This window comes from Mauremys mutica, chromosome 12 (assembly GCF_020497125.1).
Source record: "Mauremys mutica isolate MM-2020 ecotype Southern chromosome 12, ASM2049712v1, whole genome shotgun sequence".
Taxonomy (NCBI): domain Eukaryota; kingdom Metazoa; phylum Chordata; order Testudines; family Geoemydidae; genus Mauremys; species Mauremys mutica.
This window is the reverse complement of record NC_059083.1, coordinates 74,334,785-74,350,652: the sequence shown is the minus strand read 5'-3', so window position 1 is coordinate 74,350,652 and position 15,868 is coordinate 74,334,785. Positions and strand designations below refer to the sequence as shown.

Here is a 15,868-nt window from a genome sequence, read left to right as displayed (position 1 = left end):
GTAATATACCCTATCAGGCCAGAGGTCCACACTGATCAGCCACTGGGTAGCGCATCTCATCAAGCTAGCATATCTCAGCTTTATGTTATTCCTGGGGACATTCTGCGCTTACAGATTCTGTGCCAAAAAATTAAATATTCTGCACACAATTTTAAAATTCTGCAAATTTTGTCAAAATAACACTCCATAATCACCCCACTTTCAATTATTTTGGTAATTTATTTCAAAATACCTGTCAGCAAGTGTGTCTAACAATAGACACAAAATTTCCTCCAGTAGTAGAATTAAAAAAACCTCTATGACAACCCAATTCTTGTTTCTCTGCCCCTCTCCCAGAGCCCACCTGCATCCCTCTCCTCTCCCCCCCCAATACTAGGGTGACCAGATGTCCTGATTTTTATAGGGACAGTCCCAATTTGGGGGGCTTTTTCTTACATAGGCACCTATTACCCCCCACTCCCTCTCCCAATTTTTTACACTTGCTATCTGGTCACCCTAGCCAATATACCCAAACCACCTTCTCCCCAGAGCCCAGCTGAGGGCCCCCTCTTGCCCAGACACCTGGTTCCCCCCCCCCCAAGCCCAGGGACCCAGAGGGAGAAAAAGCCTGATGCTCAATCCCAGACTTGCATGGAGTTGCCTGCATGCTGCCCTCTCCTTTCCTCAGGGCATGCTGGGAGCTGCCAGAAACCCTCTAGTTCTCTCTCCTTCCCCCGCCCCCCAGTAGTGTCTTCTATGTGCAATCTGGGCTCTGCCATGTTCAGTGGCCCCTAGTGGCAGTTAGCAGCACTGCAGCTCATTTCTGTGGAGGAAAGAAAATTCTGCTTGCACTGGCATTGCACAGAGGTGCACAATTCTTCCAGGAGTATTATGTGCACCACAAGTGGCATTAGAGGCATAAGATGTATGGGGGGAAAGGGGAGGCAAAAGGCAGAACTGCAGTACTTCTTGGGTGGAATACATTTTTTGCAGGGGAAAAAAATTCTGCACGGGACATGAAATCTGCACATGCACAGAATTCCCCCAGGAGTAATAAATCAGGGAGTGGTTGAGAGCTGCACGCAGAACTCCAACACCAAACATTACGCCTAGGCCCTGGGGGATGCATGTTCCCCTTTCCTCCCCACAGGGAGGACCCAGGGACACTACCCCACATCTGAGTAGAGGAAGCACCTGAAAAACTTTGAACATTTTTGGCAGGTTGGGGTTTTGTGGCTTTTTTTATGTTACCAAAACCAAGCATACTTTCTAAACCTAAAAATAAATAATCTGAAATAGGATTAGGATTTGTGTAGTTTTAAAACCTTTAAAGGGGTCATAGCTACATAAATAACTGTATACCAGTAGACACTGAAGATAAATACACATTTACAAACAGTGGGTATATTTTATTCTTTACAAAACTGTACAGAATCAATTGATATTTAAAATATTAGTGCATTTAGACCCTTGATACAACTCATTAAGAGTTGTTTAGCTACCATTTAATAAATATACACCACATTCTGTTGCTTGAAATCCTGCACTAATCTTAAAATAACAATTTACTTTGTCATAAGCATGTTCAGAAGTTAACTAATGAAAGAAGCCAGGAAAACATAGGGGGAAAAAGCAGCTAGAGGGTTCTAAAACAACCGGTCTCCTCAAAAGTTATAGGAATGTCTAATTAATTGATGTGCAATTTTGTGTCCCTATACTGAACCTTACATATTAGTCTTTAGAGCAACAATCCAAACGTGATACTGGCTGTGAAAAGAGTGCATTTCAATAAATGTGTCATTTAGAAAACAAAATACTTTCAGGTGATAAAAGGCAGGGGGTTTAGATCATCACATTTTAAATCTTACCTATCATACTGCCAGAATATAAAGAGTTGTACCAAGGTTTCACCCACAAATTTATTTCCTTTCAGATATAAAACAGATTTTAACCTCAGGTAACTGGGCTGAAGTCTTTCAAATATAAAATACAATATAAAAAAATAGAACACAATATACAAGATTACCAGAAGTTATATGTTACTAAATAATTCAGAAGTAATACAGATACAGAAGTGTTATTTAAAAATTTTGCCTTATCTGTTTGGGCCCCATCTAGGACTATAGTAAACATTTTCTCCCCATTTAAGATAAACATACTGGCCTGGCAACTGTAAATAAAATGCATGGAATAAAATGAAACTGAGGTATACAAATATGCACATTATGAGGCACGGTATTTTAATTATTTCATTTTAAGCATTTTTTACTCAATTTTTCCTAATTTATTATTGCGATTAGTTAGAGGCTTACAGTTTTTACAAAAGTCTTGCATCAGGCAGGTTATTTGGCAACTCTTTTGAAGATCATGGCTGAAACCACTGCCTATGCCAATGAAGCAGTCTTCTCATGGAAAAACAACTTTCTTTGAGTGGAACTTGTGGCAATGGTTCATTACTCAAGCACCTCTTGCTACCAAATACATGGATTAATTCTCCTTAATGGAAAGTGCACCTTTAGGGCAGCAATCAGAGGAAAGAATTATAAAGTGGTCCTGAAAGGTGCACAGCTAGACTAAATGCTTTTGAACACACTTGAAGTAGACAGAAGCACCAAAAGAACCCACATTTGGATCGTGGAAAGCAATACTATCTCACAGCAGAAATATACAGTTTGCATTTTTAAATACTCAAAGATTTAATATACAAATCACTCTTTGAAAATACAATAAAAACTAAATGGTATGGGAAAATCAAAATACCATATAGACCAATCTGTACAAGACACTACTCGTATAAAATATTTTAAGGGAAGTCAGCTGCCAGACTGTAAACAGTTTCTTTGGGTATTTCAAGATGAATTCCTTCAAGATAATGCAGGAACCTGTCAAAAGAAATCAGAGTGAACAGAAGAGGATTGATAATGTCCATTTTCAAAAATTAGGCAATGATTTTGAATGCAGCACATTTAAGAGACAAACTTCATGCATTCATTTGATGAAGTTACTTGATAAATGTTTCTAAAGTTTACTAAACACTATTATGCTAAAATGTAACAGATTAGGGTAAACCTAAACCTACCTTCTTTTAGTCTTCCCTTGTTCTTTAAGTTTCTCTGACCTACAAATATTGCGGAGGGTGGGCAGGTATTCAGTTATACTAGCTTGCCTGTTAACCAGGCTTAAAGGAGTTCTAGTGGAAAATACAGTTTTGATGATTTCCAGCCTCTTCTGTGCTTTTCTGTGAATGCTGAAAAGAAGGAGAACAAATTCTTATTGTTTCTTGTTCAAACACACAAAAGTACCAGTATAACTCCATGAGGATCAAAACCACTGATTTAAAACTCCACAGAAATCACAGTTGCCAACTTTCATGCAGTAAATAAGCACCTGGCTTTCACAATAAGCCCCCCCCCCAAAAATCAAGCTAATCCCATTTCAAAACAAGGTCAAAACAAGCCAATCTCTAAGAACCCCAACATTCTGTGACTAGATCTGCTGTGCACCCCCGGCTCTCTCCCTGCCCTTGCCCCTGCTTGCCCCCCATTGCCAGGAGCCGATCAAAAAAAAAGAAGCTACAAGCCACTTAAGCCAAAAACAAGCCCAATTTCTGCTTTTGTTTTGCGGGTTTGGCATGTCTGGTCACTATCCAAAAATGCCCCAAACTATGACTATTACACAGTACTAAATCATCTTATGACTCCAGGAATCTTAGGATCAAAATCTGACTTGTAGGCTGTGTGTAGACCCCCCTGCAAAAAAAGCCACAGCCAGAGGAGGGACCACAAGACAGAAGCTCTCTGCTCTGTAGATTCTCCAAGTTCAGCCCTGAAAAGAAGTGTTGAGGGAGGTCTTTCTAGGCGTGGTCCTCATTTATATGTTTCTCGCGCACACACACCATGGTGCACTCCAGAACATCTGTTCTTGGCAGCAAAGTGCCCTGTGTTGGGGCTAGCCAGAATACAGGCTTCACGCTATATCACACTAATTTTTTCATGTCACAACATGTGCCCATTTTAGACCTTTGCGTCATATTGATACCATCTAAATACATGTCAACACATTTTTACATTTGAGCTCAATCAGGCAGAGTGACTTGTTTTAAAACAATTTGGAATGGCTAGAAGATTTATTTCTCCATGTATCTATTTTTACAGTAATTAGTTAAGTAAAGTATTCTTTACCATATGTGACAGAAGTTGGTATAATAGGTAATTACGCTGTTTTAGACTAAAATCAAACCTTTATATTAATACTTATTACAGCAAATTGTCTTTATTAATGTTAACGCCATATTCAAGATTTTTCTTCTCTTGATTTTAAGAGACATACTACAAAAATATCCACATTTGATCTAGTTTTAATGTTCTCAGGCCCCAATCCTGCAAAAGATATGCATGTAATTTGGACTCACAATGACACTATTCACATGAGTAAAGTTATTCACATTCATAAGAGCTTGCAGGATTAGGCTTGCAGGCAGCATCAGTTTGCCTATTCCACTTAATTCTCTAAAATGTGTGGTCTTTTCCAGGCAAATACTCAATTTTTATAGCAGACCAGAATAGTGCTAACACTCATGAGCAAGATTATAACCAGTTGATTCAAAACAATGGAGGACTTTAAAAAAAAATCTTAACTATAGATTACTATTAGAAAAAAAAAGTTCTTAAAAATGAAAAATACCTTGCCACTGTCCTTTCTGAGGTGTATAAAAATTAACAATAGGCCATTCTGGGCCATTTGTTTTTATGCACAAGTCCACCTCCAAGAAACAGTACAAATATTAGTGGGATAAGGGCTGGTGAATCCTTTCCCTCCCCAGCTGATATTTGTACTGCATTGCAACGTATGTTAGTGAGGTTTTAGTCTTACCTTAAATCAGCCGATTGAGCAAAGAATACATCATTTCTGTCTTTTGAAATATGCAGAGTAATTTCCTCAATTTGATCTCTTCCTAGTGTTTTACAGGGGTTCAAGGAGGCTTCCATGCTTTGTGAAATACTAGCAGAGCACTTACTAAAACTGAGTGCTTCTACGACTGCCTTTAGTTCACTACAGCTTTGAGAACTCCACCAATCAATGTTTTCTGTACTAAACTCATCAGAAAGACCATTTTTAATCTTGCCATTTGTCCAATTAAACCCTTCATTTTTACAAAACTCTTTTGGTTTCATTATATTAGCATTTAGGCAGCAATCTAAGACAGACATGTTCTCCACAAATTCAGTTAGTGAATTTAGACAATGAGATGCAAGAGCAGAGCTTTTTTTCCTTCCCGGGATTTCAGTGTTGAATTGTTTTTCTTTTTCGTTCGTCGTAAATTTTAATCCATCTTTGTTTTCTTCCAAGCACGATTCAGGAATGTCTGATGGCAAAGTTATAAATTCAGCAGAGTAGTTCAATTCAGTATCAAATAAATCACTATCATCCAATAAAGCAACCTTTCTCTGGTGCTTCATCCTTTTAGGCTTTTTGACAGGGGTAGCTTTTTCAGAGTAATCACTATCAAGAGGTATGTCATATGAAGAATTTGCTGTAGTCCTTTTAAATGAAGGATTAGAATTTTGTGTTGGCCCTGGAAGAACATGAACTGGCAAAGGCAGAATAAATTCAAGGTTACTATATATAAAATCGACTTGCTTCATCTGGAATTCTGTGAGCAGCTGTATCAGTTTACTCCATTCTTCTGTTGTTGTGATTTTATGCTGTAAAAACAATTACCATAATTGTTTTAATAAATGAAATATGAACCACAGTATGTTATTACACAAAGCTGCCTATTCACATACACCTCAGTAGTCATCAGCCAAGGGATTGTATATTATTGGGTTACTGAGGATTTCCCAATTTGGGTTTTACATAATCCCTGAAGCAGACCTTTTGAAGACTGTGGCTAAACATTTTTGTAAGATACTATAAATGCTACAGAAAATCATCAGAACATATAAAGAGCTATAGCAAATCCACATATGTTTCAGATAAAATTCATTCAAAATATTAGCAACCAGACCTAATCATGAAGATACCTTAAGAAATGAAAACAAATCTTCTGAGGGCAAAAAGATGTTCTTAAGACCAAGCAAAGTCTCTATGAAGCCAGTATCACATTTTGGAAGCTCCATCTCAGTTTGAGGAAGATCATTCTTGAAACCAGTGTTTTCAGTACAAGTTATCTGATCTGTTCCTTCTGGCTCCTCTCCTCCTACTACACAGAAGATATTAGGTTTTAACTTATAAAGTAAACAAGTTGTACATGAAAATTCAGTGCTTAAATTATCCCTTTGTTGTCTCAGGTCATTCTTTTGCATGCTAAAAAATAAATCCTATTCTTGACTTCTTATTGTAATTTTGAATATTACTGACTTTCCAATTACCAATGTCCCCTTACCCATGTTTGTTCATTCTTCCAAATCTCCCCCTTCCCCTTCTTCCTCCTTTGCTACCTCTCCATTGTAAGCAATCAACTCAATCTCTGCCTCTTGCTCCTTCTGTCCCCCTTTAGGGTATCTCTACACTGTGATTAGACACTCAAAGGCTGGCCTGAGCCAGCTGACTTGAGCTGCCGGGCACAGGCTAAGGGGCTGTTTAATTGCCATGTATACATTCAGGCTGGGACCCTCCGATCTTTCAGAATCCTAGAGCCCAGGGTGCAGCCCAAGCCCAAAAACATCTACACTTCAATTAACTAGCCCCTTAGCCCAAGCCTGCTGGCATGGGCTAGTCATGGATTTTTTAAATTGCACTGTAGATATACCCAGACTCTTCCTCATCCACTGAAAATCCTCACTTCCTTTTGGGGCCAGGTTTTGCCTTTTCTCCTTTCTCCCAGTCTTGTTATCTTATGCATACCTTCCCAGCCCCCGCCCTGATCCCCTCTCCTTTTTTTCCCTTCCCTCCTCCTCCAGTTTAATCTCCAAGAGCACAAGCAGCACTCCTGTGTTGATCTAACTGCAGTTGAAGGTGCCTATAATCATGGGTGCCTAACTCCCTATGCTGAGAGGGAACTAGGCTGGCTCTCTACTCTGCCCACTCTTGTAGCTCATAAGAAGAATGGGTAATAACCATGAAAAGCCTTAATCTCAGACACAATGGTGAAAGGCAATAAACAGGTGCAATAAATGCAGACGTCAAAACTTCCAGTCCCTTAATTATTGTAAATATACTGTGAGAAAAAAGCCTAAAGTAAAATTGTTGACTGTCTAGACTTCTGTCAGAAAACTGTCATATATTCAATGGTATTTTAAGAACTGTTTAATAAAAAGTGAAAGATTCTTCATCTTAGAATGAATCTTAATTTGTTATATTATGGCTGTTCTTTAAAATTACATCAATTTACCATGAAGTGCTAAACTTTTTTCTTTCAAGCATCCACCTCCGCTCCTAACCCAAAATTGTAGATAAAGAACACTTTGTCTGATGTCACAGTTATTTGTGGTTAACAAAGTGGCAAAGTCTTTTAAATCCGTTCGTAGATTCTCAGCCAAACAGAGCACTTGTAGATAGCTAGCCACGTTTCCCTAAAATAAAACATATGAGAAAAACTCGTTGAAAGACAAACACAATTATCCATTCAGACCATGGCTAGTCACACTGAAGCAAATTACTTTTGTATACTGTAACGTGCCAAGAAATTCCCTCCTATCTAGTGTTCTCTCTAGCGAAGAGGACTAAAATTGCTGGTAGACAGAATGGTGATTCCCCAAACCCAACTCTAATTCCTACTGTGTGTATACAGAAGGAGGCATCACCATACTGGACTTCACAGCAAATGGGAGTGTAAATTCTTCTGCATGGGTTCCCTCAACACCTAATGGTGGCCTCTTTCATTACCATGGAGGGCCCCCACGATCAGTAGTATTTACAGAGCAACATTTGCCCCAGATGATTTTCTTTCCTTTAACTCTTATCAGCAGGCGGTCTAGCAGATTTAAAATCCAAAGATTGGAAAGTGAAGGGAAAAGAACAAAATTTTATTTTCAAAAATTAGATTCAAGTCTGATTTTAATTTTTTTACTGAAGTTTTTAAAAAAATAGTTTTTTTAATATATATTTGGACTTAATTAAAACTATTTGCCAGTATATATCATCATCATCATATTGGGCTGTTTCTTTTATATAAATACCCTGCAATAGGGTTCTTTCAGTGACTGACACTAATTTTGGCAAAATGAAGTCTTTGAAATGGAACTTCTACAGATATAAAATATTCTGTATCTTGTATGAAATTGTTTTACTTTAGTCTGAAAATAAATCCTTGTACAGAAGTGAAAAGTAATCCATTTTCTGTGGTAATATAATGGATTACATATAACTTGTTAAACCTACAAGTTAAAAGTTACAAACTCAAATTTGAGGTTCAGTTATGCTAATTAAACCCAAACTAAAAATATATTAACATTATCTGTATTCCAAAAGAGAAAGACTTACCAATGAGGGTGTTTTAAAGTTGATTTCTTCAAAGTAACCATCAAACATTAAACTAAAAGTTGGATCTACACAAAAGAAAATTTCACAAGGTTTAATTTTGTAACTTCAGAACAATTTTTCCTTATTTCTTAAAGCAGCCATCAAGAAAACAGCAGTGTCTTCACCTTAATATTCAAATATACCATTTGTAAAATAATCCTTCGTAAATATAAAAACACAGCTGCTCTTTCAATAGAGAACACCAGATACATTAACTTTGCATTAATGTTTCCATCCAAATCTATCTGACCCTGATACTGTAATCAGATTTATCCAGGTGCACCCTTACATCTGCAGAGTCCCATTACTGAAATAAGTATTACTCACCATTTGTAGTAAGAATTACAGGCCTCTTTGCAGTGGCCATGAATGTCTTTATTGCACTTAGAAACCCAGCATCTTCATCAAATATTATATCAACCTATAGAAAGTACAAAAAGTGTAAAATGTTTAGTAATAGTTTCATAGTTATGGGAAGTCATGTAGTTTATTTTAACAGTGTCCAGCTTTTACCATTAATATAATTTTCACCTACACACAGTGAAGCTAAGGAAATATAGCTGCTACAAATAAAACCCACTAGTTTGTACCTAAAGCTTTTAGGACAAAGTCTTATATGTTCAAGTTATGCAATATTTTATAGCATTGTAGCAGTGATGTTATTAAGGGCAAAATAGCACTAACTTTCTCCAAATTACATTTTGAGCTATAGTTTCCCACGCTTATTCTAAACCAAAACAAATTTTTATTTTTATTTGGGGGAGAGGGAAAGGTGTGGAGGAAGTGTCATAAAAGCCATTCAGCTATGTATGTTAAAGTATGAAAAAAAGAAAAGAAAAAACTCTTTTAATGCCTGCTTAGAAATGCTTTAAACATTATTTGGTACACCTCTACCCCGATATAACGTGACCTGATTTAACACGAATTCAGCTATAACACGGTAAAGCAACGCTCCGGGGGGGCAGGGCTGCATGCTCCAGCGGATCAAAGCAAGTTTGATATAACGCAGTTTCACCTATAAACACGGTAGGATTTTTTGGCTCCTGAGGACAGCATTATATCGGGGTAGAGGTGTACTTGGATAATTTAAAAAACAAACTTCACACATGGTATTTATGCAATTCTAAATAAGAATCTAATAGGTTTGACAGAATTAAAGAAATTTAGTTTAGAACAGCCTTGCAAAATTTTATTTGTCAATTTGCATACTCTGAGTAACTTTCTGATGGGTGGATAAATATATAAATAGGTTTCTTCACTCTTAATCATCATGGTACAAAATTAGTAAATTTTTCACCTGGGATAATTTTTGCAAGTCTGGTTCAGAAATACCTATATGGGTGAAATGACCTCTAGCTGAATTAGTTTAAAGGTGGATAATAATCCTTAAATAAATATGACTGAAATATTAATTTTTCACATCAGTGACATATTTTAAGTTTTACCTCTTCAAAGAGTATAAGAGATGTTGCATTTTTTTTGTTGGCTTCCTCTCCTCCCACTTCCTTGTTTGTTGACTTAGTTTGAATATCCACTTTTTCTTTAGATGAATTCTGAGTATTTGCTGCATATAGACAGAGAATGAGCCATAAGATTAATGTAAAGTTAAAAGATGATTCAAGCTGTTTAATAGGCAACTGTACAATGCATTAGTGCCCTGTATGTATGAAGTGAAAAAAAAAACAAAAAACGGCATCAACATAAATATTCAAACACACCTATTTTCTTTTCTGATGTCTCTAGAGGACAATGATCTGCATAGGTTCCTGGGGATTACTGACTATTTGGGAAATGCTGACTGCTCAAGGTGCATTAACTCTTAAAAATAAAAATTAGATAGGAGAAACTCATTAGGATATCTAGTCCATGCAGGATTGTTGGTTGCTGTAATGCTTTCTTTCTCCTATTCTTTATCAGAGTACATAGGCCCGGTCCTGCAAAGACAAACACTTGCTTAACTTTCCACAAATGAATAGTCTTATTGAAGTCAATGAGGCTACTCACTTTGTAAAGCACATATATAAATCATCCCCCTGAGTATCATAAGTTACACCGACATAAGCGCCAGTGTGGACAGTGCTATGTTGGCGGGAGAGCTTCTCCTGCCAACATAGCTTCTGCCGCTCGTGGGGGCTAGAATAATTAAGCTGACAGGAGAGCTCTCCCCCTCAATTTAGAGCAGCTACATTAGAGCGCTTACAGCAGTGCAGCTGTGCCATGTAAACTCTCTAGTGTAGCCGTGCCCTAAGTGTTTGCAGTAACTAGGCCTTTCCAGGAAAAGGACCCTTTCCTATTATGTGTTCATACAGCACCTAAAGAAAGGGGCCCCAATTTTGGATGGGGTCTCTAGGAACTACTATAATACAAATAATGTATTTTCTAGTGCTTTGTCTAGTCTGTGTCATAGGTGATTATTATTCCTCAGTATTTCATGTTATCCATTTCTATACATGCTACACTATAGTTGGGATGTTAGAATACCTACAAACAGTTTAAAACACTGGTGGGCAACCTGCGGGCCGCGGGCTGCACGTGGCCCATCAGGGTAAACTGCTGGCGGGTTGCGAAACAGTTTGTTACTTTGACCATCTGCAGGCATGGCCACCCGCAGCTCCCAGTGGCTGCGGTTCACTGTTCCCGACCAATGGGAGCTCCGAGACACGGTGCAGGGCGCAGGTTGCCTACCACTGGTTTAAGGTATAGATATGCATTTGCTTATCATGCTCTCTTGCATTACATTGTCTCTGAAGTTGTTTGCACAGTATGATTCATCGATTCCAAGGAAAAAAGGGACCATTGTGGTCCTCTCATCTGACCTCCTGTACAACCCAGGCCAGACAACTTCCTCCAAATTCCTTTTGAACTATAGCATCTCTTAAAATCTAACATAATTTTTCCAACCCCAAACAGAATAACCCCATTATAAACAGTAATACCTACCTTTGTTTTTTGTTTGAGATTTTACTATTTCTTCATTACTCTCAGGTTTAGAAGATATTTTGAAATAATTTGCTAATGTTTTAGGGGGTAAGCTTCGTTTTAATCCTGTTCCTTTGGGTGAAAGTGGAGGTTTTCTTGGTGAAATAGCTTTCCTGGGAGAATTTATTTTTTCTGAAAGACAAGGTTTACATTAGCCTTCAACTTCTCAAATACTTCTCAGGTAAACTGACAACAGGGTTGAGGTTCAGCTGTTTTCCATGTAGTACAAAATAGTCTAATGTAAGCAGCAGTTCGCATAGTTACTTTTCTCTTTGTTTCTGTTAATTCACCTATGGTTAACATCCCATACAAGTGCTGCAGCACTTATTCTACAATGCAGAAATAATTATTGGGGATAATCAAATTAAAAGTCACTGTAAAAACAATGTAATTCAGTAAATAGAGTTGGGGTTGGGTTTTTTTTGCCTGAACCAATGAAGCAAAAGCATTCAGAGTCTGACAAAACTGAGTTTACCACTTTAATATGAATGTCTTTTAGCTTCCTTCTGATGGCCTCTCAGAGGAAAAGGTAAGATAAATGACACACTTACTCGGGGACTTGGTGCTGCTACAACTGTTAAAGAAGCAAGGTTTATGTGCATTTACACCTTGTTTGTCCACTTGATGAGACTGAGTAGCCTCCTTTAGCTGAGATAGGATCTGTCTACCACTTCGCTGGCAAGAGGCATTAACTTCAAATATCTGCAAGAATAATTTATGAAAAGGGAATTCAGATGCCCTTTATTTAAAAAAAGTTATTTTTATACTTCTACGTACAAATTAGAAAAGCAGATTAACAACAAACCTTAAAACCAAGCTCCTGAGCACAAGCATATACTGCAGCAGTCTTTCCCACCCCTGATGGGCCAGTAATCAGCACAGTATTGCACAGAGTATTCTCTTCCTCACTCTCAGATTTGTCATCTTTAAAATCCATGCTGTCCATAGAATCTACACAATTATTTCAACCAAAGGAAACAATTTAATAATCATCATTTTAACCATTATCAATTCTAGCCATTTCACATCCGAGGGAAATAAGACAATGTGAACATAGAATACTTTTCATATTTCAAAAAAAAATAAAAATAAAAATAAAATATTTTTCAAACAAAGATCGTATGTCTTTTAAAGTCAATATTTTGCAAAATGTGGAAAAATTGCAGCACCTTGCTGACTCTCTCTGTCATCTTTTTCACTCTTCTGATTTCTTTTTTCCTCCCAATCAGCTCTTTTTTTCCATTCTTTCAGCCAACTACAGAAAAAAACCCAGAAAAGAGATATTAAATATTACTCAGTAAAATGACCCAAGTTCAGATGGAATAGTTCAAAACTCTTCAAGGATTCCTTCTTCACTCTCCATTTATCCAAGCCAAGTGTAGAAACAATTACATTCATTTTTTTCAAAGATATATTTGAAATAAACCACAGAAAATAGTGAGACTGATCAAACAGATCGATTAGTAGTTTATTATTCTAAAGTAAATGTTTTTTAGTAAAACACTCAATGCATGTCTTTGTTAGGGTTTTGTTGAGTTCACAATCTGAATTCATTTCCCCAGAAACATTGCATTTTACTGTTAAGGCACAATTGATGCTATTACTAAAAACTGACAAACTGCCATGATTACAGAGGATGGTCTAAATATTAAACATGCATTTTAAAGGTACGTTCTCTTCACAAAGATTGCTGTTAGTCATAGTGGTGTTGAGTCAGGGACACTTATCTAGGAGTATGATGAAGATCAATTAGGTTTATTACAGGTCCCCAAAACACTTGTCAGATAACATCTTTTAGTCACCACCCAACCTGGGCTGCAATTAGTTACCATTTGTTTAAAATACAGAGCCTTTCATTTGCATCATAAATGAAAAGTTCTAATATAGCACAAATGGTTGTGACAAAAATCATTACCATAAAACAACTATTTGATGGTCTCTGAGGCATGAATTGTGGTGGCAGTTTCATCATTAGGGGACAAGTGCTGGCAAACAGCATTGATAGATGCAACCAAAAAATTAGGTGCCCCTATTGGAAGAGCCACCACAATAACTAGCACCCATCTAGGCAGTCTCAAACGATGAGCAAAAAGGATTGGATGATCATGAGGACTAAATCATCCTCCATCCTGAAAATAATCTCTATTTTATAATATATTATCAAGTTGAGGCATATGTGTAAAAAAACATGGGAGAGCTCTGGCTCCTATTGCACATGTTACGCCCATTGTGTATAAATAAAAGATTTCAGTCCCCACTGCTATCAGTCGACAAAATTAAGTTTACTGAAATACTAGCAAGCCTGAATATTGGAAACATTTCACTCCATCCCAGAATCCAATGTAAAAATTCAGTGTCTGTTGTGCTTTAATGCCAGAAGGCCCCAATCCTGACTGAGACTCCAAAATGCTACCATAAAATAACTTAGGGATAGCAGATCATTTTATATCAATTGGCATTAAACTTGCTTCCACAGTATTGCAAAAATCTTATTGCAACACAATACCAAACATTGCAGACCTTAAAAAAGACCGCAAGTATTGTGATGTTCAGAATTATTTTGTTAAGACAACAGAATCATAGAAATGTAAGGCTGGAAGGGGCCTCAGGAGGTCATCTAGCCCCCCTGCACTGAAGCAGGACCATGTATAACTAGACCATCCCTCACAGGTGTTTGTCTAACTTGTTTTAAAAAATCTCCAACAATGTGGATTCTACAACCTCCATTGGAAACCTATTCCAGTGCTTGACTATCCTTATAGTTAGAAATTTTTTTCTAATATTTAACCTAAAATCTCCTTTGTTGCAGATTACGCCAATTACTTCTTGTCCTATGTTCAGTGGACATGGAGAACAATTGATCCTCATACTCTTTATAACAGCCCTTAACATATTTGACTGTTATAAGATCCCCCCCTCAGTCATCTTTTCTCAAGACTAAACATGCCCAGTTTTTTTAACCTTCCTTATGGGCCAGATTTTCTAAACCTTTTATCATTTTTATTGCTCTCCTCTGGACTCCCTCTAAATCAGTGGTGGGCAACCTGCAGCCCGTCAGGGTAATCCACTGGCGGGCTGCGAGAAAGTTTTTTTACATTGACTGTCCACAGGCACGGCTGCCCGCAGCTCCCAGTGGCCACAGTTTGCCGTTCCCAGACAATGGGAGCTGCGGGAAGCGGTGCAGCCCGCAGGTTGTCCACCACTGCTCTAAACTGTCCACATCTTTCTTAAATGGTGCCCGAAACTGGACACAGTACTGTAGCTGAGTCCTCACCAATGTTCAGTAGAGAAGGACAATCACCTGCCATGTCTTACATACAACACTCCTGTTAATATACAAAAGAATATTAGCCTTTCTTGCAACTGCATCATTATTGTTGACTCAGGGTTTGTTTTCATGTACAGTGTTAACATCAGTGCAGCTGCGCAGCTTTAGTGAAGACACTACTACGCCAACAGGAGAGCTTCTTCTGTTGGCATAGTTAATTCACCTCCCTGAGAAGCAGTAGCCATGTCAACAGGAAAAGCTCTCCCATCGACATAGTGCTGTCTATACAAGGGGATTAGGTTGATATAACTACATCGCTCAGGCATGTGGATTTTTCGCACCTGAGTGACGTAGTTATACCAACATAGGTCTGTAGTGTAGACCTGGACTCATTCAATTTGTGATCTACTAACCCCCCCAGATCCTTTTCAGCAGTGTTACTGCCTATCTAGTTATTCTCCAATTTGTAGGTGTGCATTTGACTTTTTCACCTTAAGTGTAGTACTTTGCTTGTCTTTATTGAATTTCATCATGTTGATTCCAGACCAATTCTCCAATTTGTAAACTCCATTTTGAATTCAAATTACGTACTCCAAAGTGCTTGCAATTTGTCCAACCTTGATGTCATCTGCAAATTTCATAAGCATACTTTCCACTCTGTTATCCAAACCATTAATAAAACTATTGAATTGTACTGGACCCAGGACAGACCCTTGTGGGACATCCTCCCAGTCTGACAGTGAACTATTGATAACTATTCTGAGAATGGTCTTTAAACCAGAATTGCATCCACCTTAGAGTAATTTAGTATAGGCCACAGTTCCCTGGCTTGCTTATGAGAATGACTTGTGGGACAGTCTCAAAAATCCTCATTAAAATCAATGATATGTTTACAATAGGATACATTTTCTCATATCTGACCTGTGTAACTTTTTTATTTCTGTTGAGTTCCCTATAAGTTCACTGGAGTCCTGAGGTTGATATTTTTCTGTCCAGAGCACATCTTCCTTTTCACCACCTATAGCACAGAAAATAGATATTGTCCATTTTAAACATTTCTGCATCTAGAAAAACTAAGCAAGTTGAGTTCAATTTTATGATTATTTTATAGCAGGCTTTTTGGAGGAACACTGGAATTAAGAGAATAAGATGGGGAAAATGGACCAACTCACACAA

The 15,868-nt window shown here is 37.7% G+C and overlaps 1 protein-coding gene across 1 annotated transcript in view; it reads right to left on the bottom strand.

Moving 5' to 3' along the window:
* Window positions 1–1,383: 1,383 nt before the first annotated feature.
* ATAD5 (ATPase family AAA domain containing 5) overlaps window positions 1,384–15,868 on the bottom strand; it is a 28,447-nt gene continuing 13,962 nt past the window's right edge. The window contains exons 11-23 of the mRNA XM_044984441.1: window positions 15,614–15,710; window positions 12,594–12,679; window positions 12,230–12,375; window positions 11,976–12,126; window positions 11,386–11,556; window positions 9,891–10,009; window positions 8,773–8,866; window positions 8,407–8,471; window positions 7,316–7,496; window positions 6,006–6,184; window positions 4,852–5,684; window positions 3,059–3,226; window positions 1,384–2,861 (exon numbers count right to left, since the gene is read on the bottom strand). Coding sequence (XP_044840376.1) covers window positions 2,783–2,861; window positions 3,059–3,226; window positions 4,852–5,684; window positions 6,006–6,184; window positions 7,316–7,496; window positions 8,407–8,471; window positions 8,773–8,866; window positions 9,891–10,009; window positions 11,386–11,556; window positions 11,976–12,126; window positions 12,230–12,375; window positions 12,594–12,679; window positions 15,614–15,710 — 2,369 coding nt within the window. The 3' untranslated portion in view covers window positions 1,384–2,782. The remainder of the gene's footprint in view (window positions 2,862–3,058; window positions 3,227–4,851; window positions 5,685–6,005; window positions 6,185–7,315; window positions 7,497–8,406; window positions 8,472–8,772; window positions 8,867–9,890; window positions 10,010–11,385; window positions 11,557–11,975; window positions 12,127–12,229; window positions 12,376–12,593; window positions 12,680–15,613; window positions 15,711–15,868) is intronic.